The sequence below is a fragment of the Neltuma alba genome, unplaced genomic scaffold (assembly GCF_004799145.2).
Source record: "Neltuma alba isolate B1F8T4 unplaced genomic scaffold, ASM479914v2 tig00011544_pilon, whole genome shotgun sequence".
Classification (NCBI taxonomy): domain Eukaryota; kingdom Viridiplantae; phylum Streptophyta; class Magnoliopsida; order Fabales; family Fabaceae; genus Neltuma; species Neltuma alba.
The window spans coordinates 29799-54137 of NW_021636206.1; the positions used below are offsets into that span (position 1 = coordinate 29799).

The 24339-nt window shown below is 33.6% G+C and overlaps 3 protein-coding genes and 1 non-coding gene across 4 annotated transcripts; 2 read left to right on the forward strand and 2 right to left on the reverse strand.

Annotated features, from left to right (window-relative positions):
• Positions 1-3619: 3619 nt before the first annotated feature.
• On the reverse strand, positions 3620-4782 carry LOC114714861 (uncharacterized). Its single transcript, XM_028899646.1, has 2 exons — positions 4429-4782; positions 3620-3854 (listed from the first exon to the last, which is right to left on the reverse strand). Exons 1-2 carry the CDS (start codon positions 4780-4782, stop codon positions 3837-3839), a joined length of 372 nt encoding a protein of 123 aa, XP_028755479.1. The 3' UTR covers positions 3620-3836.
• Positions 4783-9488: 4706 nt separating this feature from the next.
• Positions 9489-12586, forward strand: LOC114714860 (ras-related protein RABA1b-like). The gene is made up of 2 exons (XM_028899645.1): positions 9489-9813; positions 12077-12586. Exons 1-2 carry the CDS (start codon positions 9593-9595, stop codon positions 12507-12509), a joined length of 654 nt encoding a protein of 217 aa, XP_028755478.1. The 5' UTR covers positions 9489-9592; the 3' UTR covers positions 12510-12586.
• A 1449-nt stretch (positions 12587-14035) lies between these two features.
• Positions 14036-14108, reverse strand: TRNAE-CUC (transfer RNA glutamic acid (anticodon CUC)). Its single transcript has one exon. It is a non-coding gene; the product is annotated as a tRNA-Glu (tRNA).
• A 154-nt stretch (positions 14109-14262) lies between these two features.
• LOC114714859 (anaphase-promoting complex subunit 6-like) lies at positions 14263-23787 on the forward strand. Its single transcript, XM_028899644.1, has 16 exons — positions 14263-14519; positions 16530-16664; positions 18022-18095; positions 18267-18306; positions 18598-18643; positions 18789-18868; positions 19057-19238; positions 19369-19494; positions 19834-19908; positions 20336-20461; positions 20891-20960; positions 21190-21272; positions 21897-22010; positions 22428-22527; positions 23058-23093; positions 23630-23787. The coding sequence occupies exons 1-16, from the start codon at positions 14274-14276 to the stop codon at positions 23723-23725; spliced, it is 1629 nt and encodes a 542-aa protein (XP_028755477.1). The 5' UTR covers positions 14263-14273; the 3' UTR covers positions 23726-23787.
• Positions 23788-24339: the final 552 nt, after the last annotated feature.

Below are 24339 nucleotides of genomic sequence, written 5' to 3' on the forward strand. Positions count from 1 at the left end.
ATTTCAAAAATATTTTATTTTTTATAATTTATGAATATTTTGATTCGATATAAATTAGATTCTGTTACATTTTTTTTTCCAAAAAATTAGATTCTGTTATATATTGATATATTCTTATTAAAATAATCCCCGGTCTAGAAATTTTAAAAATTAAAAACAATTAATATAAATATAAACTATAATAAGCGAATTTTTACCTTTTTGACCGAAATTTTTTTAATTTTTTTAATTTTTATGCAATTAGTATTTTAAATTATTATTAATATCAATAATGAAAAGATTAAAACAATAAATTATCTTGGTAAAAATATATTTATCTGAAAAAGCTCCCTACCCCCTACTGTGGCTTCGCCATTATTGTCCGTGCACATACGCCAAAAATATTTTAGTAATAATTAAAAAAGGGTTAAGGTGCACCCAGCACCTCGAACTATTTATCTAGGTGCGTCCAGTGGCCTAAAGTAATTTTAGATGCATCCAGTGTCTTAAACTAATTAAAATGATGCGTCCATATCCTAGGCTAACATAAATGTTATGTTTAACCATTATTTTCCTGACTCAATTTAAAGTTGACCCCAGATATTCCACATGATAGACACATGGGCACCCGATGTATATTATTCTTACTCAAAAGTCAATTTATTTATAAGAAGAGGAAGGAAATAAATTCAATTTTGAGTAAGAATAATACACATCAAATGTCCATATGTCTACCATTTAGAATATCTGGGGTCAGGAAATTAACGATTCAACATAACATTTCTGTTAGCCTGGGATATGGACGCACCATTTTAATTAGTTTAGGACACTGGATGCACCCAAAATTACTTTAGGCCACTGGACGCACCTGGGTAAATAGTTCGGGATGCTGGGTGCACCTTAACCCATTAAAAAAATTAAGAACAAATCAAACATATGCATGACTATTAATACAGAAACTAATGGCTTAATCAAAATAAGTGCGGACCAAAAGAAGGATGTGCCGCAATTAAAATAGTTGAATCAAAATATTGACACATGAAAACTGCAATATTTACGACATTGTGAACAAACGTGACTTCCAACATAGAACACAAGTCTAATACTTCATCAATTATTATTGGGTTAATATAATTTTTGATTTCGCAAATTTATCCTCATTTTGATTTTAGTCTCTCAAATTTTAAATTATAGGTTTTGGTCCCTATAGGACCAAAATGACCTATGTTTTTTTATTGAATTATAGGGGGCCAATATTTTAAATAAAAAGAAATGTGATGATCAAAATTAAATTGAGAACAAACTTGAGGAGCAAAAAGTTGTATTAATCCATTATTATTTATAACTCACATTTAACTAATTTATTCAAAAAAAAAAAAAAAGAATACCCCATCCTTTGACAAGTAACTTTAATTTAATGAAACTGATCTTAACCACACTCAGTACATATCCCCCCCTCATCATAATTACTCAATAATATTCATTCAAATGGCATTACTAAAAAAAAATATTTATTGTTTCATACATTTTATAAAATGCCATTTAAGGACTAATTTGTTTAAGAAAGTTGTTGGGAGTCTTCCGGAACCTTAAGCTAAATACGAGGGACATGTTTAAAAAAATCTGTTTTCAATAGCTTATCAAAATAAATTGGTCAAAGCAAATTTTTTTAAACAAAATCTTTATGATATAAAAAGCTAATGCTTAACTAGCCAAAATATTTTTTTTTATGATTTTAAACAAACCAGCTCTAAATAAAAGAATGAAAAGTTTGAAATAGTAATAATATAAATAAAATCTGGTCCATGAAAATGACTGATCTATCCCCTATAACTCCAAAAGAAGAGATATAGATTTACATAAAGGATGATTTGCAGTGTACCATGCATTAATCTGAATATGGGAAGGGAATCTAATTGAAGAGAGGAAGAAGACGAAAGGAATGTTGGAAGAGAGACAGAAATAAAGCATATTTTGTAAGGATAATTTGCAGTGTACCGCTCTGAATATTCTTTCTGAAGCATATCTCCCTCGTTCATCTGTCACTGTTTTGTCTTCCAAATTTTATCAACACATTATTTTTTGAAATTATCATTTCCCCCAAAGGTTAATTTTCGTTCTACCTACATCACAGTAAGTTGTAGTAAACGATTGTCTCCTCTGTTCTATTGTGCAAAAATTTGTAGCCTTTTGTTTTAGGAGATTTGCCCAGAAAATATATATATATATCTTCATTAGTCTTAAATTTGTTTTAAGAAAAAAATCACAGTTTTTTAGATATCCTTCATTAAGAATTTTATGAAAATTGAGCATATATAACGAGGGAGGCTTCTTACTTTTTCAAAATATCACAAAAATCCTCCTAATAAGTCTGTAAAATCTGATCAATTTAAGACTTCAAAATGACCTAATGGTTGTGAAATACGAGTACCTCTGGATTAGTTTGAAATGAAATTTGCAGCAAATTTACTTAAATGCCCTTGATTTAAAATATAAAGAACAAACAAACAAAATGACAATAACAGTTTAACGTGTGACAAACTTTAACTTATCAAATGACAGTATCAGGTAAGAGAGTGACAACTAATTTTATCAACAATAATTAGATCATTTCATTAACAAACTTAATTCCAAGATAGTATCTAACATTTTTATGGGAATTAAGTTAGGTCCCCTTGGCATTCCAATGTTTCAATGATCCTTTTATATATGCGTCTGTGTCTTTCTCCCCTTTTGAACGTGGAAACCTTAATTAAATTTTCTTACCGTTAAGTAAAAGTGAAAGAGCATATATATGTAGGAAGAAGCATAGCTAGGTGCATGGATTTGATATGTATATCTGTATGTTTTTCAGAGAGCTTTTGCCAATTTGAATGGACTCACAGCACACCCACACGTTACTTGTTTGGTTTGAAAAGGAATCGGATTCTGCTATATATAACAAAGCTGGTTTGGAAAGGGAATCAAAACTGCGTCTCTCGCCTTTTGTGGCAACTTTTAGACCTGACCTCTCAGTCAAAAGCTTCAATATGCCATTCAAAATATACAGCTCATCGCCATCAAAACCACCATATGTTGATTAATTAGAATAGATTAAGAAAATTAGTTAAATCAATTAGTTGTAATAAATATGTGCTTTTTATTCTAAAATATCTTACTAATCATGTGTATTAACCAGAATTTTTAACATGTACAGCTAATAGAAAGACTATATTGAAAAAATAAATAAATATTAGAGATAAAATAAATTTAAGTATTATATATAGAACCAAATTAAATGTCAAACTAATTCTTATATAAATTAAAGATGGGACGCAGTAACTCATTATATCTTCCACAATTTTTGTCGGAAATTTTGCAAACCCATATATGCCACACGACGACACAAGAGTTCCTAAACAAAATACATATAACTAATATTAATGTATGGCCAAAGCAGGAATGAAAATCAAAGTAGGGTAGGGGGTGTGTGTGGAAATGAAGTACAAGAAGGGTTTGGTGGCTACGCGGTAACTTGTAAAATATTTCACATACCGGTCCTACTAGTGTGTGTACATATATATATATATATATATATATATCTGTGGGGATTCCAATATTAAATAGGTAGCTCATGATTTGTTTAATTTGGACCACATATATGTTGGAATTAAAAGTTGTGTAGTGCCCACATGCATCCATACACACATAAGCCAACCCAAAAGTAAATTAAGATAAGATCATCACTTGCATATATATATATATATATATATATATATCTGAGAGACACAGAACATAACTTTATCTTAAAAGGAGAGTATATAATTATATTTCCTCTATATATGCACCTTAGCTTCCTCCTTTACCATCCTTCATCTTCATAAGCACATAAAAGCCTGCACAAAACATCTCATCATCAGAAAGTATGCGTGTGTATTAAAGTTTACTGTATTACTTTACTGCTGGTTATTTCTTAAAATTGCCACCTATATATGTATTCTATACTGGTTTTGAAAATATGACAGAATCTATAGATCTTAGTTAATTTACACCCTTCACATGGCGGTGGAATATTATCTCACAAAACAATATAAAGCAAATCGAGTATATATTACAAAATTGCTTATTGGAATACTGCAATATGTAAATCATCTATGTATGTAGTCTTATCATTCATAGAAAGGCTTGCGTTATGAATTGATCTGAGTTGTTGAAATGTTTTAGATTTGTAAGAAGCATTATGAGTAACAAATTTGAGTATCAAGTGCGAATCCCTCTGAGTAAAATCCAAGTGCACGTACTTGCATTGATTTTGTTAAAATCTGAGATACCAGTCGGTAAGTCAAAAACTGAAATTTGATAACTAACTTCACAACAAGTATAACGAAGAAGGAGGAGATGAAGGAGAAGATGAAAATAAACTATGAATAGAAGGAGCGAAGAAGGAATAAAGAAGAATGAGACACGTACAGTAATAAAATCAAAGCAAACTAAGCGCCTCTTCTTCCAGGCACTCTTGGCTTTCTTGAGTTTTCTGAAGAGTTGATCGTCGGAGTAGATGATGTTGCCGGCCGGCGAGGCCAAGTACGCACTTCGTCTGACCGGAGGAGACCACAGCCCACTCTGCTCGTAATCGAAATCGAATTGAGACGCATCGAAGAACTTCCCCAGAAGCCTCTCCGACACCGACTTTGACACCATCAGAGTTCTGCGGCTTGCTGTTGCTGTGCTGATGAACGTCGACGACGTCGTGTTGGTTTCTTCGGACGGCGACGACGATAATGAGGGAGAAGAATAAGATGAAGAGGCTTCTGACAGAGACATTGATGAGCGAAGGGAACAAAGGACCCCAGAGAGGCAACAATAATGATAACTGATATGATGTTTCGATCTGATATATCATAAAACAGGTCAGGAATCTGATGCTGTGCAAGATGTTTGGTACCAAAAAGGGTAATAAACATATAAAAAAAATGGAAAATGACGTAAAAAGTACTAAAACTCAAATTAGATTTGTTTTTCACTTTGGCCGTATTTTACTTTAAAATAACAATACATTTATACAAGAATTCTTCATTTAAGATTACACAATTTTCAAAATTTTTTTGTCATTCTCCCAAAAAAAATAAAAAATTGGCAAAAAAAAAGTTCCCATTTTTTTGTATATGTAAAAAAAAAAATCCTTGTTTAACGTGCACTTCTCCTATTAAGAATTTTTGAATCTTACTTCCATGTGCTGTGTTATAAAAAATTAGTCTTTTTTTATAAACCAAATCTCATTATAACACGTATTAATTTCAATCCTAATTATAAGAACTCGTTTATATGTTACAAATAAAATCTATAATCAAATAGGTAGGTGATATATATGCCGACTTCCAACTTGTTGAAACTTATTGTGACACCATGCTCCAGTGTTTTGTGATTTATTTCTTTTTTTCAACAAAATGTGATTTATTGCGCGCATGCCTAAAGCCTAAGGGCATTATTATCATTATCTTCACCAACAAAAAAAAAAAAGAGGCAATCGATCATTATGTACTTTTTTATGACTTTATACGAGTTCACATGTGTGAGGCCTAAGTTAGCTTGCAATTGATTAATGCAAGATTACCTATAATCCATTATAAACATATATTTAGAGCAATTATTGTTAAAACATATGCATCTTTATCTTATTTTTAAATCTCTATTTTAATTATATTATATTATATTATTTTTAGTAAGATATCTAAACAACGAAAGTATCCCACAAAAGTTTGGTTCTGACACGTAATAAATTTTAACAATACTTGATTTACAAATAACATAACATTTTTTTAAAAAAATTTATTTAACATTTAGTAATTTTAAAATTTTTTTATGAAATTCTCCGTTCTGTCATTTTCACGTAAGCATAATCAGAGGCATCATACCAGAAATAAAAAAGCAAATATTCAACCATATAAGTCCCCACCACTCAAAAAAGAAAAATCAACTGTAAGGACCCGTAATCAATTTGGCCCTATCACCACCAAATTGTGTGTGAAATGATTATTTAATTTTCCGATCATCAACTGAGCTGCTGATCATAATTGTGGACTTCATCACATGCTAACAGTGTTCTTCTTTTTTTTTTTTTTTAATGCAAGGTAATGTAAAACCAATTAACATAACTATATTAATGGTCTAATAACGGAATCAAGCTGAAGATTTGTGCATATATTTGATCCATAAGATTTTTGAAAATAAAAACCTACAAATATATAAATCTTGCATTTGGAATATTGTGTGCTTAGATTAGTGTTTGCCAAACTGAAATTTTCACAAAACTGAAGCTCACCAAATCGAATGTGAATCAAATCTAAATTAAACTGTGTTTTTTTTCCTAATCTAACCTAAGTTATGGGGTTGAGTGAAAAATTAATTGAAACATATATAGTTTTAGCTCCTCAAACCTTGAATCCAAGTAAGTAGTTTATTTACACCTATTATAAATCTCACATCAGAAGTCCCAAATTTAAGAGGCTCTCTCATTTAATACGATACTCCTTCTATCTTTTATTACGAGATATAAGTAATCAAATTGCGTACGTACTTTAAGAAAGTTGTTAAACGTTAAATCGTTAAAATTAGTTAATTTTCCTTTTGACTTCTTCCTGTAACTTTAGTGTTTTCACTTTTCACTGAGAAGCCTGTGTTTATGAAAAGGGTTACTCATAAAGAATTGGCAAGGGGCCAATTGAATTACTTTGACCTAATAGACTAGCTTTTTTTTTTTTTTGGAATGATGAGTTATTCTTTTGGATTTGTGCTCGTAATTGCTCCTAATCAATTTTATTTGTGGATGCATTATTCCTCTCGAATATGTAATATATCAGCAAATGAGATTTTAACCCATAAATTTGAGTGCGTGGTCAATTATTATAAAATGAAGAAAAATATGTAAAAAATTTATATTTGAAAATTTTACAAGTCAGAATGACCTGAAGTTAGTATCGGTGGTTTTTATGCATAAAAAACATATCAAGTCATTTTGATAAGTAAAAAATATATCAAGCCATTATGAGCAGTAAAATTTTGAGGAATAATGAATCATAAGAACATTTGTGTCTATTGCTAGCATGGTCAACTCTAGGATACTTGTTTTGAATTTCCCTCTCTGTTGTGTAGGCAGTAAATTAGGCTGCACATGCATCCCGCATATGCATGAAACATCTCTGCATCGTAAGACATCTTCATGTGCATTATATTTTTTGTCTTCTTCTTTGATCCTTTCACATTAATTAATTAGGAGTATCAATTAACAGGAAGCCACGTAATTACCTAAACAAATGAGCAATACTGACTTTGTAACCAAATCAGACAGATTATTTGGCCAGCATATCAATTCCCTCAATCCTAATAACATCGACTTGAAGAAAGTTTCAAATTACTCTTGTTCTATTTATAAGACAGAGAGAGAAAATATATTTTGATCATATTTATAAGGTATTGCAAAATTTTTTGGCATGAATGTACAAGTTTACCCTTATTTATTATTATATTGACTTCATTTATATAGGGCATAATTAAATTAACAGAGATAAAGTTAAAAAACTTTTAAGTTTTAAATAAGAGTTAATAAAGTTTAAGGTTTTTCTTGATTTGTATGAAATATGTTATAAGTGACTTATAAATAGGACTAAAAGAATACCTCCTAAAGAGAAAGAATTCATTTTCCCATTTTAAGGTCACTTTTGATCTTGCCTGCATTGCAACGCCCCACAACAATTGTTTGTTCTGAAATTTCACCTTTGTTTCTCAAGGAGAGGGTCTCTCCACTTCCATCCCCTTTATTTCCCTTCATCAGATAAAAATTTTAATGAATTTTCTTCTATTTTTATGATTTTGTTTACTTCAAATATTAATAGCTTAAATTTATATAGCTTAAATTTATTTATGTATTTCTTATATAGAATTATAATAATAATTTAATAAAAGATTACTCCCTCTATTTTTTTTTTTACAAAAAGATAATTTTAGGCATCTCTTATTTCTATTTATAAGAGACCCTTATAAACTTTTTTTGGTTAATTACCCCTGTTTATATCATTGCATTTATCATCAAGATAAAATGTTTAGATTGCAAATTCTCTCACTTATGCTTTATTTTCTCATAAATAAGGATACTTTGTAAGATAAATTATTTTTTATATATATTTATCATTTCTAACTAATTTTAAATAGCTTTTTTTATTAACGTGATTTGACTGATTATCACTCATACAACAAACGGATGGAGTGAATCTCAAGTGTTAAAATTTTCACATTGTAGTGACGGAGGAAAATGTAGGGGAAGTAAGTTAAATGATGAAATCCCTCTTCCATTTCAATTGTTTTTTTTTTTTGCCCTTTCGATCTCTCAATTGCTAGGTTTCATCCATAACATAGAAAGGGAATGTACTATAAATATTCAATTAATGCCTCCTCAAACGGTCAACATCTAAATAAATGTGCATTTTACTTGAGGAATAAAATGGACATGCACACTCTTCAGATACCCTCCTTTTGAATGCGTGCCTATTTGGGTTTTATCATAGAGTGTTTAGATAGAAACCAAACTATAGTTTTAGAAGTGTTTTTATGGTTTACAAAGTAAATATATGGATGAATTTACCTCGTTTTGCAGAAAAGTGTTTCTGAAACTATAGTTTTGAGGTTGTCAAACACCTCTTACATTATCATAAATACTTTTCCTTAATCAGATGGGATTTTATGTTGACCCATAAATAAAAAATTTCACCAATATAGACTAAATTATAAAATAAATTGCAGCCAATAGTCTTGTGATCTTGTAATGCGCCGGTCACTTTTATTGGCGCTAAATCGCGGGTTTAATCTCCCATGTAGTCCCTTATATTCAAACAAATTTTAATATGTAAAAGTAATAGTAATAAATATTTTAATGATTCAATCAACCAGGGGGACTTTAATTTCTTCTTCTTTTCTCTCTGCCAACTGACTTTAATTTCTATATGAGGTATGAAATATTTTTTATATATAAATAATGTGGTCAGACATGAGTTTTTATATTTTATATGTTTAGCTTAACCAGCAATCACATTAGTAATGATGTATTAATAATTGGTGATTGGATGATATTCATGAATATTGAATATCATGTTGATGATTATATTAAGGGTTAATCTAATATTTCATCTATCAAGTTTGCTTTGTTTTAATTTTGATCAAGTTTCAAACCATAAGTTTGATCCTTCAATGAATAAAATAGTTCAAATTTTTATTAGATTATAGGACTAATATAACAAATAAAAAGATTTAAATAGTCAAAACCAATGATTTAAAATTTAAGAGACCAAAACTAAAATGAAAACGAACATGATAGAGTAAAGTTTGTATTAACCTTTGTATTAATTAATAATCAATAATCAGGTACTGTAAAATATGAGTGAGGATCATGGTAAAACGAGATGGAGATCACCGTTGAGAAGCAGAGCTTCTTTCATTCACATTTTCTGGCGCTTTTTTAAACGTTTTCACGTTTCCGACTTCACACTACACGGAACCACAGCCACTGTCTGCAAATCCCCTTCCTTGCTTTTCTTCCTTCTCTCTCACCTGAAGAGAAGAGAACCAAACAACTGCAAAGGCAATGGCTGGCTATAGAGCGGAGGACGATTATGATTACCTCTTTAAGGTAGTCCTGATCGGCGATTCGGGAGTGGGCAAGTCCAATCTTCTTTCCAGGTTCACCAAGAATGAGTTCAACCTCGAGTCCAAGTCCACCATTGGGGTTGAGTTCGCTACTCGCTCCTTGAACGTTGATAGTAAAGTCATTAAAGCTCAGATCTGGGACACTGCTGGCCAGGAGAGGTCCTATTTCTTCTTCAACTGCGCCTCTTATTTATCTTTTTTTCCTATTCCGTGTCTCTTTTAGTTAGTTCTTTCTTTGATTTGAGCTGACAAGGATTCGGTGGGGGTGTATCTGAGATTTTGAAGTCGTTTGCTGAAATTGGCCGTAGTTGCTTGCTTCACTTGCCAGAATGATATTGATATGTGGCTCTTGAAGTTTGAACTGATAAAAAAAGCTAGCTGAATACGGTCCTAGGTTTTGCTTCAAAATGAAATTACAGCGACTAAAATTAAAAAAAAAATTGCTCTAGAAGGTTAATTTGATATGAGGATCTATTTTTCTTTGTTCTTAAGTAACTGAAACATTTCCCGGACTTTGTATCTCTTGTTTGTCGTCTTCTTTTTGAAGTTCAAAGGGAAAGATCTTGATATTGTGGATCTTTGTTTGATTTTTTCATTTTCTCCAATTTTCATCGCAAATATCTAGTTGAATAATTTCATTTAGGTTTATAAAAATCCTTGAATTTTATCGAGTTCAAACTACATCACCTCAATAATGTTGGAATTACCAACATGGTTCCATTTATCCCTGACGGGTAATTGTTAGCTTCTCCCGGAATTAACTTATTAAATCGCTAGTGTGATTGGACCCATCGTAAGGCTGTCTTACATTCTTGATTCATCTCTTAGTAATATTCTGAAATTTATGAAGGTATTTCATTTCTTTAATCATTTGTAATTTAAGGTTTCGGCTGCGGTTTTACATATTACATATCACATAACACCTGGTTGGAGCTGATGATAGAAAATCATCATTAGTTTTGGCAGTGTGAATGTATCAAATAGGCAGGGCAACAAACTCAATCATGGGCGTTGTGTTAAAAAGTGAAACCTTGTTCAGTTGAACTCAGTATATCTCTCACTTCAGCATGAAACTATGAATCACTTCGTTCTTGAGCTCAAAACCCTCACATAAGCCTAATGTTGAACTGTCATTCTTCAAATCAATGTCTGGGAGGATTTTGTTGAATTCAGTGGTAGGCTTGATCACCTGATAGTAGAGCTGAAGGGTGCAGAAAACAAAGGCATTAGGAACTCAGCTTTGGGAAATTATAACTACTAATTCAGTGAGTTTGAACACACCATTCCATGTCTTGAGCATGCTACTGAGGAAACATACTATTATCCTCTTGATAAAGGAGTGGGGGATTCTGGTATAATGGGGGCATGTTCATTTTCGCTTAGGGGTGAAGGATTTGTTTTCTTGATCCAATCATTTTCCTTGGGGCTTGGGATTTTCTTTGTAATTCTGTATTCAGCATGGTTTGTGTAGACGCTCAGTGAGTGTAATAAGTTCTGGCTCTGGGAGTTGTTATCGTATGTAGAAAATTTGTCCAGCAAGTGTGATTTGTTTTTTAAAATTTTGTTAGAGGTGTACTAGAGAATTAGTAATCTGACTGAATCCGGCCCTCTTGGAAAAACTGATGATGGTAATAGAAAGACTGAAATCACACAGCTATAGAGGATCTGTGGCTGACATATAAAATGTAGTCTTCCAGGAAAGGAATTGAGTGCCATATTTCTGTTCATAGCACTAGATATTAATACAAACCTTCTAGGATGTATTAATGAAGTCCTGTAATTTGCTAGTGATGTATGGGGGAAGGAGAACGGTCCCTGGATTAGGAACAGGGCAGATGATGAAATATATTTGGAGATGTCTTAGCAAATTCTAATATGATTCTCTATGGTTGTTTATGGGTAAGGTGGTTTTTATTTTTCCCCTCCCACAAACTACGGTTATTGATTCAACAGATTATGATTTATGGCTAGAAAATCTAGACTAGTTGCTGAAAGAGAAAATTGTTTGAGCTTAAATAATAATGAAATATGCAATTTTAATCTCATGTACGCAATTTTAATCACTGTTGAAATCTTATGTACGCAATTTTAATCACTGTTGAAATCTTATGTACGCAATTTTAATCCCATTGCCATGCCTTATTATTATTTTCGAATGTGCAACTGGGGGACGTGTGATTGCTGTCCTATTCAGGGCTGGCCAATACTGTTTGATTTGACCTCGATTTGATCATCCTCTCTTGTGACCACCGTAGTGGACATCATTTCGCAGTACTGCTTACCAATTCATCTTTGTTATGGGTTATTTTTGTGTGACTAATATTGGCAAGTAGCTCAAGTATATATTTTACTCTCTCACCAGATATATATATATATATATATATGTATATATTAAAAAAATTTATGGTTTTGTTCCTTGTAGGTACCGAGCTATCACTAGTGCATACTATCGTGGGGCTGTTGGCGCACTTATCGTGTATGATGTCACGCGCCATGCAACATTCGAGAATGTTGACAGATGGCTGAAAGAACTGCGAAACCACACGGATTCCAACATTGTTGTGATGCTTGTTGCGAACAAATCCGATCTTCGTCACCTTGTAGCTGTTTCGACTGAAGATGGGAAATCTTATGCCGAGAGGGAATCATTGTACTTCATGGAAACCTCAGCTCTTGAGTCCACCAATGTGGAGAATGCATTTGCTGAAGTTCTGACTCAAATCTACCGAATTGTTAGCAAGAAGGCGGTTGAGACTGCAGAAAATGGAACGGCTACTGTGCCAGCCAGGGGAGAAAAAATAGATCTTAAAAATGATGTATCTGCCTTGAAGAAAGTTGGTTGCTGCTCAAGCTAGCCTGGGAAGACAGAATCCTGTTTTCCTGGTTGCTGTGGGTTCTGTTGTACTGTACGTGTAGTATTCTGATATATAAAGATGAAGAAGCTTGGTGGGTTAAACAATGTTTCATGCTCAATAGCTGCTGGGGAAGCAGGTTGATCATCATTGTTTTTTTATTGCTAGTTATTAGTTATTAATTTACTAATATTATCATTGTTTCTGAGATGCTAACAGTAGCAAAATTTCAAGCATGGAATGAATTGAATATAGTGTTTCATCAAAGTGGTTCTCCACTTTCCGTGGTTGAGCTCGGCAGGACCATGTCCTTTCTCTTTAAATTGGTGCATACCGTACATTATGATCGGATAATAGTAGCAAAAATTGACAAAAAGTTTCCGTTTGGAAGTTTGTTGGCTGAAAAAATCTAAATTTGAGTACCAGTATTTTCTGGGTATGAAATCCTATGGAATTTTAAAACGGCAATTTTTTTACTGACTTTCCCTGAATATATATGCCTCCCTTGACCAGTTCCCTTGTGGAATTATACTTTAAAAATTGGGGACAATTGCAATAGAGTTTCATAGAAAGGAAATAATTATAAAAAAGTTCCAATGACAAGTAGGAGTTATCATTTCTTATTCTGGAATTTGTCATTCTTAATTGCTCAATTATTATTAAGACTTTATAACAATTATGTTCTTCTTTTTGTTTCAGATTTAATTGCAATTCTTCCTAAAACTTATAGTCAACTGCTTGATAACTGATCAACGAGTTATACCCTTTGTTTATACTTTTCCGGTCCTTAATATAAGACCCATTTAACTAATTTGATTAAATTAAAGAAGTTAGGTAAATTAGTTAATTATAAGAAATGTGACACATTTTTCTTAAAACACTATAATCATCTTTCTTAATACCTTTTCTCATTCTTCTACTTGATTATGGTTGAGGGAGTATCTATATGGGTAATTTAGAGAAATTAATAAATATGAGAAATGGGTTTTATATTTAAGACCAAAACCAACTCAAGGGTCCTATATTAAGGACCGGAGGAGTAATTTGTAATTTGTATCAGCTCAAAAAAAAATTGTAATTTGTAAATAATGTGATTAATTATAAATTATATATATAATTATATTGATGTTAATGGTATTAACGTGACTTTAACGAGCACTGGATGTTATGTTCAGCAAACAAAAAATTACCGACATTTAACATTTAGTTAGGCCAAAAAAAAGAGTTTAACATTTAGCGAACCTTCTTGGGAGTTGAATTTTTGTTTTTTTTTTCAAAAAACACAACAGCACAAAGTAAAGGGGAAAAAACAAATATTTCTTCGTAACGTAAATCAATTGATCCAAAAGAAATTATTAATTTAATAATCACATTTATAAATAGTTGATTGGCGATATTTAACTATTTTCTTTTGTATGATATATTGGTTAATTTCAATGTAAAATACAAACCAACCAATCAAAAATGCTGACAGAAATATGCCAAAATATGGCGCGAGCCAGTACCGACCCAAAATAACAAAACCGCATTTCCGTTGCCGGGAATCGAACCCGGGTCTCTCGGGTGAGAGCCGAGTATCCTAACCGACTAGACTACAACGGATTGATGGCTCTTGCATCTGTCATTTACATTTAGAGTTTGCATGAAGAAAGCGAGGGAAACATCCCGCCTGTATTTCAATTTTCCTCTAGCATGTCGCTCCGCTCAAACCCCATTTCAGTCACTTCCACTCAGAAGGTTGAAGGTGGCACAAAACCCTAGTCGAAGATGAGGGAGGAAGAAATTGAGAAGCTTCGAGGTGTTGTGAGGGACTGCGTAAGCAAGCATCTCTACTCTTCTGCCATCTTTTTCGCAGACAAAGTCGCCGCCTTTACAAATGATCCCGCCGATATCTACATGCAAGCTCAGGCCCTCTTCCTCGGCCGCCATTACCGTCGTGCATTTCATCTCCTCAATGCCTCTAAGATAGTTCTCCGTGATCTCCGCTTCCGCTACCTCGCTGCCAAGTGTCTCGTAAGTCCCTCTATTTCAAATGCTGGTATCAATTCAGTTGTATTTGTGTGGTTAGCCGAGTGACTATCATCTTCTTCTTTGTGTTTCCAATGATCGAGATTAACTACGACTGGTTTTTGTAAATCCAAATATTTCGTAGTGAGGGTGCAAACATTTTTTAGCAGCTCATTGTCATAAACCAATAAAACAAGGTTGGAACTGGAGGGGAGCTTTCTATGCTATGAATTACGGACACGGCCGCCGTGATACATCAAGCACAACCGGCATTATATTATAGTTCTAAAAACTTTCTACTTGTGACATGCTTCTGGATAAAAAATACAACTGACATTATTCTAACGTTATAGTTATCTGATACCAAGATTACCTCTGGTTTTTACTTTAAAGACATTTTAACAGCTTCCTGGGTATTAAGAAATTTAATTGAAGTTAGTTAATACTGTTAAATTTATCCAAATTTTTTTAGAAGTTTCCAAGTTCCAATTTTACCATTAAAGTTCATTAAATGATTGTTTTCCTATCTTCAACTCTCTCCACTTAATTGGTGTAGGGGTTATGATTTGAAAGACAAGGGAAGAGAAAGTCAAAGCAACAGAGGGCTTCAAGGGAAAAAAATAATAAATGCTTGAGAAAAATTGGAGACGTTCTTATAATAGAACCAAGCTGCTCTTTTTCTTTTTTTAAAACCAAAATATGCTATATCGGAAGAAGTTAAATCATATGTAGAATGTTCAAATATGGAGATAAAAACATGCCACATTGTTCTCAGCTGATAATGAATTGTGAATAGTGTGGCTTTCAACAAGGTTCTGCTGTCTTTCTCTCTACCTCTTGTTCCTTTCATCTTTTTCTCTTTTTTTTTTTTTTGAGGTTTTATCCATGCATGAGCTATGACTGGCATGTGTCTAAGACACGTTTGGAGTCCAAGCTTAATTTTTTGAGACATGTTTGATACGTTTTGACAATCTGTTATGGCTGTATAGGTGTTTGCCTCATGAGATGCCTGAAATTAGAGTCTCCAGCTGTACAGCTAGTAGGTCTCATTCCTTCACATTCCTCTCTTCACTGGAATACTTATTGATAATTAAAATTGTTACAAGCTATAAAGTCCCAACATTTAGTCTTTCTACGTGATGTTAAGGCTGGCGATAGAGATGCAATCAATGTCAGTAACCATCATATCGCTTTATCATGGTGCAATTGACTGATAAATTCATTTGAGATTAATAATTTATTCGATTGGAAGAAGTAATTAGTTGATGCAATGTGGTGAGGAAAGCAGAATATGGCTGCTTCAAGCTGGAGACAATTAGACTTTATATGTTTATCCTGCTCATGGGCAGGAAAGTCTTAGAGCTAGCAACAATAGTGGGAGGAATAAACTCTTGCTTTCAACATCTGTGAAGTGTTTTTATATTGAGCAGAATAGTGAATCTTGAGTCTCTTCCAAATAAATTTCCTGGTCATGATAGCATATTACCTAGTTGTCAGTTTTCATGATTGTTTGATGCTATAATGATTTTCACTAATGCAGTGTGAGAATAGATATTTATGATTTACCATATCACAAGGTAATGCAATTTTGATCAGTTGGAATGGCTTGAGATTTCCACACGTATTTGGATAATACTTTCGGGATTTGGGATCAGTCAGTTGTAGCCATTACTTCTTGATTGTTGATTGTTAAACTTTCGTCCTGCATTACGCTTGCTACAATTTTTCCTTCATTAGATGAATCCCTGGTGCTCTGTTTTGCGGCAGAAAGTTCAGGTAAATTGGGACAGAAATTTGTGGCTGTGGCATTTGGAAATTTTTTGTTACATAGCTGAGTTGCCATTTAGGAAATTGGTTGCAGTCTGTTTTTTTGTATATGATGCATTACTCTTTAATATTTAATACTGTGATGCAACTGTAGCTATGTTGTTTTGTGGTTATAGTATTATACATCTTTATAGCTTTTGACATATATTACAAATTGCTTATGTTGTATTAACTTGCTTTCTTGAACAGGAGGAGCTCAAGGAATGGGATCAATGCCTCTTAATGCTGGGTGAGGCTAAAGTGGATGAACAAGGCAATGTTTCAGACACAAAGGATTCTAATGTCATGTACTTGGATAAAGATGGTGAAGACCGTGAGATCAATGTAATGTTCTCCCTGTGGGTTACTTTTACCGTGTAAATTGTAATGTTTGGCTATGAGTTTTTGCCTTTTATGCATGCAAATTCAAGGATCTTGTGACAATTCTGGTCAATAATGAGCAGGAACTTAAATTTTTCTCTTAAACCAATGTCAAGCGAAACTTAGAATGAACCAGGAAGCAATAAGGAAGTGTAACTTTATAATTAGGTGATTTCAGTAGCATAATATCAATATATATTCCTGTCAGAATTTGATACTGATATCATAAGTAGAAAGAGACACAAAGTGGAAAATAATATTCTAGTATAACAGGATTGCTCTTGAGTCATGTTCCAAGAACTTAGCTGGGATACTTGTAAGACTAAAGTTTATGATTTGCAGTTTGGCCTTAAGGGTTAGAGACCAAGACCCCGGGTTAGAGACCAGGACCCCATCTGATGTAGAATCAGCAGGTTATAGGAGGAAAAATAGAGAGAGAAAAGGAGGAGGAAAGATGAAACAGTAATATTTTTGTCAATTCTCAAAACTGAAAGAAAAGTCTGACATGTCTTCTATTTCTTGTTGGTAGCTGTAGACATATATGATTGGAATATTATATTTATTCATTATGAGGAGAGGGATATATGTACAAGAGGGAGCCTTTGCTTTAATGGCTCATAAATACAGAATATTATCTGATCCCTATGATAAAGTTGTGATATCTCTAATAATAGAATGAATCTTCTATAATCCTAACAGTAGCATTCTTTCAGTCATAAAAAATTTACTAATATGCTGTTTTGGAAGCCTTCAAACTTAATTTTGAGGTTATTTTTTCTTCTCAAACGTACACTGAGATACGTCACTGTTGAATTTTTGGTATGCTTTGGAAGTTTTGAACCAGAAGGACACTTATTAATGGGTCGCCAGGTTATTTACATGATATTTGTGTTTAAGTTATAAGTTTTAAATTGCTTTAACAGCCGTCCTCTGGTAGTGTCTTCTAACTATATACATAAAAATTTGTATGCCGGCAAACCTCCGGCTAATCTATTTCCAGTCCTGACATCCTTGGTGATTAGAAATATTGATTAGCAATTGGGCTAACGCATCCTATCTGTATAATTAAATCAATGAATCAACTTTTCTCATATTTGGTGCCCAAGTATTTATCCAGAAAGGACTTAAGAACAATACTGTATACTTCCACACATGCTTGCCAGTTACTGTTTAGAAATTCTGTATTTTTTTCCTTCTATTTGATATGGTAGCATGATATAGCTAGGGTTAAAGTTTGCGAATATTTCATCATGTTTGGTCCGGCTTTTTCTTTGTTTTGCTAGTTTGCTTGGTTCTATGCATTTTTTCTGTGCTGTAACAGATATCTTCTGCAATATGTTTCTTAAGAGGCAAAGCACATGAAGCTCTAGAAAACCGTGCCCAGGCTCGATTGTGGTGGGTTCCTTTGAGGACTTGTGATTAACTAAGCCTTTTTTAACCTAAGAAACAGATTTTTTAAAATTTTTTTTGCTTGCATGAACAATAGTTGAATTATGATATGTTAGAATTCAATGAAAATAATTAATATGGAAAGCTCCCTTAATATGCTGTTTTCTTTGGTTCAAGGTACAAAGCTGCCATAAAAGCTGACCCTTTATGCTATGAGGTATGTCTCAATCTTTTCCTTGCTTTTCTATAGTTGATGGAAGTGTATATTGTGCAGTAAATCTACCTCGACCCAGCTGTTAAAAATTCATATTTCTTTAATCTGAAGTTGAAGTACCAGTAAATAAATTCAATATTTTGCCCTTTCAGCAGAGTTTTTGATGGCTTGAATTATTTCCTCTTCATGCAATTTTTCAAGTTTCATATTTACCATGTCTCCTTGCTCTCAAGCGTCTCAACATATATGCATCAGTGCCCTAATTTTCTGCTGGCCGTTTGGTGATTATGTCAGGCCCTGGAATGTCTTATTGAAAATCACATGCTCACGTGTGAGGAGGGTAAAAGCTCTTAACTAATCCATCAGAATCTTCGTTCATTGCAATTGCTGTTTAGATGGGTGAATTTATATATTATCTAATTACAAATTAATTCTTACACTTCTTCCATGTTTTGCTCCTTCCTTTTCTCCATGCTGAACATCAGAAGCAAATTTGATTTCATCATTGCAATTTGGTAGTGAAGATGGATGGCTTTCATCATTCTATTCATGCTTGATAAAGAAGGTAACATTTAGTGCTATCCGAGGCTCTGTTCAATTTGGATGTTTTGTATTGTATGTCAGTGGATATTAAGGGGAAAATTGTTTTACTTGTCTTTTCTGCAAAACAATGTATCGTGTCGATTGATTATGATGGTGACTTTGTGCATGCATACTGATCAAGCCTTTTCTCTTCTCTTCTTTGTTATGCAGTATGAGAAGGAAAATGTTGTGGAAGCCAAGTTTCGAGACCTTGAGAACACAAGCTGCAAAATTGACCAATCTAATCCTTCCTTCTTGCGTACGCTGAAAACCAACACTGACCTATTAGCCTGCAAAGCTGAATACTACAATCAGTGCGGTGAATATCAGAAATGTTTTGAGTTAACATCTGTGTAAGTTTGGGACCTGAGTTGGAGAGTGCAGACTGGAGTGCAATACAGTTGTGCTTTTTATCTAAATATCCGCTGCTTCTTTTGTCCTTCTCTGCCTCTCTTTCCTAACTGAGTTTTATCTCTGTTACAGTCTGCTTGAGAAGGATCCTTTCCATAACAAGACTACCTTAGTACATCTGGCAGCTGCAATGGAGCTTGGACATTCAAATGAGCTCTATCTGATGGCATGCAATCTTGTGAAGGATTATCCTCAAAAGTAAATTTTCTTGTACTACTTATCATTTGTTGTCTTCTGTATCATTTGTTATAAGAACCAGTTATCTTTTTTTTGTCTTTCAAATTGCTCTTAATATGCATAGACTCTACTGCATGTTGAGGGAGATGTTTCATATTGAAATTCTATTCAATTTTGATAACCTTAGAAGACAACTAGAAGGCCTAGGCATTTTAACCAGATATATGATCTAATTGTACAAGATATCGTTGCCTACTTAGATGACCCTTGGGACCCAAACAGAATATCTAAATTCTTGATAGGCTTGAATATTGGGTTGAATTATTTACTGTATTGTGATGATTCTTGATGTTATTTTAGGGCCTTATCTTGGTTTGCGGTTGGTTGCTATTACTATTGTATCAAGAAGTATGACCAGTCCCGTCGATATTTCAGGTACACATAGCTTGTCATCATGTTAGATGTGGCTCATCCTGAAACATCTAACACTACCTCTTTTGTAATCCGTCATCATTTTTGGCTTTTGAATTATTTCAATAATATGAATAATTGACTTCTTTGCTAACTAAAAATATGATAGTTGTAATATAGTCACTTTGAGTATCTCTTTGAATTTCAATGCAGTTGGCATTTTGTTTTATAATTTGTCGAGTGTTATGCCTTGGTAGGGGCTGTATATCCTTGCTGTGAAATATGATTATATGTTATTATTAACCCTAGTGTAGTAGTGTACATAAATGCATGTATGATAAGTATTTCACTCATCAACCAAAATTTATGCTGTGACATGTAAAAATTGGAGACATGGATCAATTATTTATCTCTGAGCATGACTTAGATTTTTGCATCCTCTACCATACAGCAAGGCAACAAGTCTAGATGGAACATTTGCACCAGCCTGGATAGGCTATGGGAATGCTTATGCTGCTAAAGAAGAGGGTGATCAAGCTATGTCGGCTTACCGAACTGCAGCTCGTTTATTTCCTGGGTAGTGTATCAACTTTTGCAATTAGAACATTTTGATTCAGATATGGTTGAGTGGTTTCTTGTGCCCGTATCTTCAAAACCATTTCAAGTTTTAGATATGTTTGAGTAGGGGTGCTGAGAAGTTTTATTTAGCCTTTAGTCCTTTGCATGATTCTTTGTTTTTACCTCTATTGTTTTAAAGACTTCTTCAAGATGAAACGAGACTTATAATTTAATTAAATTTCTTTGAAATTTGCTTCTATTGAGTCATTGCGTCCACCAAATAACAAGCCACTACATTTTTTATTTCCTAACTTATGATTTATATGTGAGATTCTCACTTGCATGTATTGTGTCCATGAGTGCTTAATTTTCTAATTACGTATGAAATCCTCTTATTATGCATGAATTGTTCTTTTACAGGTTAAATCTTGATATTCTCTTATTCCAGGTGCCACTTGCCGACTCTTTACATTGGAATGGAATGCATGCGAACTCACAGCTATAAGCTTGCTGAGCAGGTGCCTACCACTAAACATACTGTCAACTATAGTCTGTCTAGATCCGGGTTAAGTTTGGGGAACTGGAAATTGATGGGGAGCTAATAGAGAAAGAAAGGGAAAGAAGTAAATCTCTGTGAGAATATAAGCTGGAATAGCACTCTCCTTCAGTGAACTGTGCAAATCATGCATTATTCATATATTCTTCGTACTTCTGTGCTCATGGTAATGAGCATATGTTTCTCTTCAGTTCTTTTTGCAGGCTAAGGCGATTTGCCCCTCAGATCCACTTGTATTTAACGAACTTGGAGTTGTTGCCTACCATATGCAAGAGTAAGGATATTTTCTCAGCTTTACAATCACAAGTCGCCAAAATTAAATCTATTTTCTTTCAATAAACCATATTATATTACAATCTCCTCTTTGAATTCCTCCCCTCTCCTTGTGTTTTGCAATTCATGTGATCCTTAGATGTTATGTAGGTAACCAAAATTTGGTTGTGGTAAGACTAACTAGTATGGTAACCTTGACCAAGGTTTATTCAGCGTACCATTCACTTGAAATAAATTTCTGCAATATATAAGTGCTGAGCACTCAAAGTTTTGGTTAAACAGATGGAGTTTGAACTATGGAAATCCCAGTGGCAATTCATTTGTATTTTGAGGAGTGCGTGACTGTGTTTATTTTTCATAGTTTGGAAGATAACTTAAGCTCACATACCTAATAAGTTTGTGCTTGCAAAGTTTGGCAGCTGAGATCTGCATGTAAGAATTCTTGATATTCTTGATTTAAATTGTTATATGGATCTTGGCACACATGATTTCTTCATACATGACTCTGATGTTCCAATTATCTATGCTGACATAGGGTTACCCAATACTAGTAAAGTCAGTATTTCCATTTTAAGTTTCATGCACTGGGTGATTCTGACATGCATAATTGTTATCCATGCTTCAGGTATAATAAAGCAGTATGGTGGTTTGAGAAAACATTAGCCCTCATCCCATCCTCTTTAAGTGAAATGTGGGAACCAACTGTAGTTAATCTTGCCCATGCCTACAGGAAATTGAAGTAAGTTGGTAAATTTAGCTCTGTGGTCATTTTACTCTTTTTTTATTCATAAGTTTCTGAGTGCTTGATAGTTTTTAGCGTACAACTCATATCCTCTTGTGAATTTCAAATCCTATCGTTCTTATAATCTTCACTATTGAAGGATTAACTTAGGTGACTGAGTGTCTGAACTGAGGTGGCAATCAATCCAGCCAGCTTATTTCAAGATTTTTCTTATGCCCATAATTTTTCTGTATCTTAATAGGCAGTTTGTTTTTGCTTAACCTTGTCCTCTATTTCAGTAGGTCTGGATTTCTTGGTCATGCCATGCATTTAAAATTTGAGGAAAGTTGTTTTATCTTCTCATCAGATACTATCAACTGTGTTGATTGGGGTTCAGCATTCTTGATCCTGATTTTGCTTAAATCACTGTCTCAGGATGTATGATGAAGCGATTTCGTACTACGAGAAAGCACTTGCATTATCAACAAGAAGCTTGAGTACGTATGCTGGTTTAGCATATACGTACCACTTGCAGGTATCTAAGTCTCTTGCCCTTTTTTCTTTTTTCGCTATAGTATATTGTGTAGGCGGAAACAAGCTTTGCTGCATGAACCAATCAAGCTCATTAGGGTGTAAAGAGTCTGTGTTGGCCTGGCAATTGGATTACTCTTGACTTGATGAATTTTTGAAACAATGTTGATTAAAACATGAATTGAGTGAAACTTCTGATAGGGGTTTTTCCCTATATGTAGTTAGCGAGATAATGAACTATTGAAATTCTTAATGCATTGAACAATAGAAGTGATTAGTTATTGGATATTTCATGTACACTAAGGAGTTGATGAGTCGGTGATCACTGTGTTATAGAAAATGTCTGAAAAGCTAGACCCTCTGTTATTTAGTGTCATGGTATTGGTAAAAAGCTTTCGCTCTATTGTCGCATGACTCGCGTCCTCAACACTTTCAATTTTCTTGATTCTTAAAATATATTTTTCACCATTCTCTTTCCAAATATTTTCTCCTAATATTCTGTTAATAGGCTGTTTGCGGTTGTAATTCTTGCAGGATGACTTCACTACAGCTATTACTTACTATCACAAGGTAAGTGTCTGTATATATATCGTAAAATCTATCAGTAATATGCATATTATATTCATGAGAAATCTATGATTGGTTTGCTGTATCGTGAGTTAATATAAAGCATTTTCATGTGGCAAATGTTATTCTCAATATCGTGCTAGTAATTTCCGGCCAGCGTGGTTGGTTTATGGTATTTATTTGCGAGTAATAAGAATAGAAATTGGGAGTTGGAATTTTACAGTCATTAATATTTGAGTGATCAGTTCACTTGGAAATGGAGTTGCCTATTGTCACATGATCTATTTTTACACTTACCACATATAATATATTTAGGGAGAAAAAGTCAGGGAAACACAAAGTTATTTTCACCCTTACAAGGGCTTCAAGTCTGGGAATCAAATCCTCATTGTCTGTTTCTTGGGAACGTAGGAACTGTTTCTATTTTTTTTAACATGGTAGACTGATCTTGCACTAGATCATTGCTAATGTTCATGGCATGATCATTTGTTGGATTGCTCAACTGCCTTATGAATTATCATTGTTGGTTTGAAAATCAGGCTTTATGGCTCAAACCAGATGACCAGTTCTGCACTGAAATGTTAAGTTGGGCTCTAATGGACGAAAGCCGATGTGGTGTGCCGACTATCCCTTAGTTAAATTCTGGTGAACTGTGATTGAGTTTCTAAGGGGGTAGCTATATTCACCTCGTTACGTGTGTGTGTGTGTGTGTGTGTGTGTGTGAACCATGCATTAATGTCAAGTTATCGCATGGCAATTCTTATATCTTGTATTGTAAGTTATAGTGGAGGCAATATTATTTTTGTTGATATTTTGCAATATGTAATTGATCGATAGTTTTTCTCCTTGTATTGTTCTTAATCTCTGCTGTCGATCTTGTCTTTCCCTCGGACTGTTGTGGATATTTCTGAATGTTTCCTGGGAATAGAAAACTCTAATGGGGAGATAAAATCTATACTCTTGACATGTACTTAGATTAAGCGTACAGCATACTGCAAAATATGCAGTTTGATTACAGAAAGAACAAGATAAACAAGAGATTCGACAATGGTTACTGAAGAGTACTGAAATCCTGATCATTCTTTGACAGGGCATGAAATGCAAACCTCCGAGTTTTAGAGTTTGGACCGTCAGTGTCTAGTATGAATAATTGTTCATCCAATGTATAATTCAGGGGAAATCTTAAAAGAAAAGAAAGAAAGAAGAAGAGTCTGAAATTACTGAATCTCAAATCAGATTTGGTCTTACA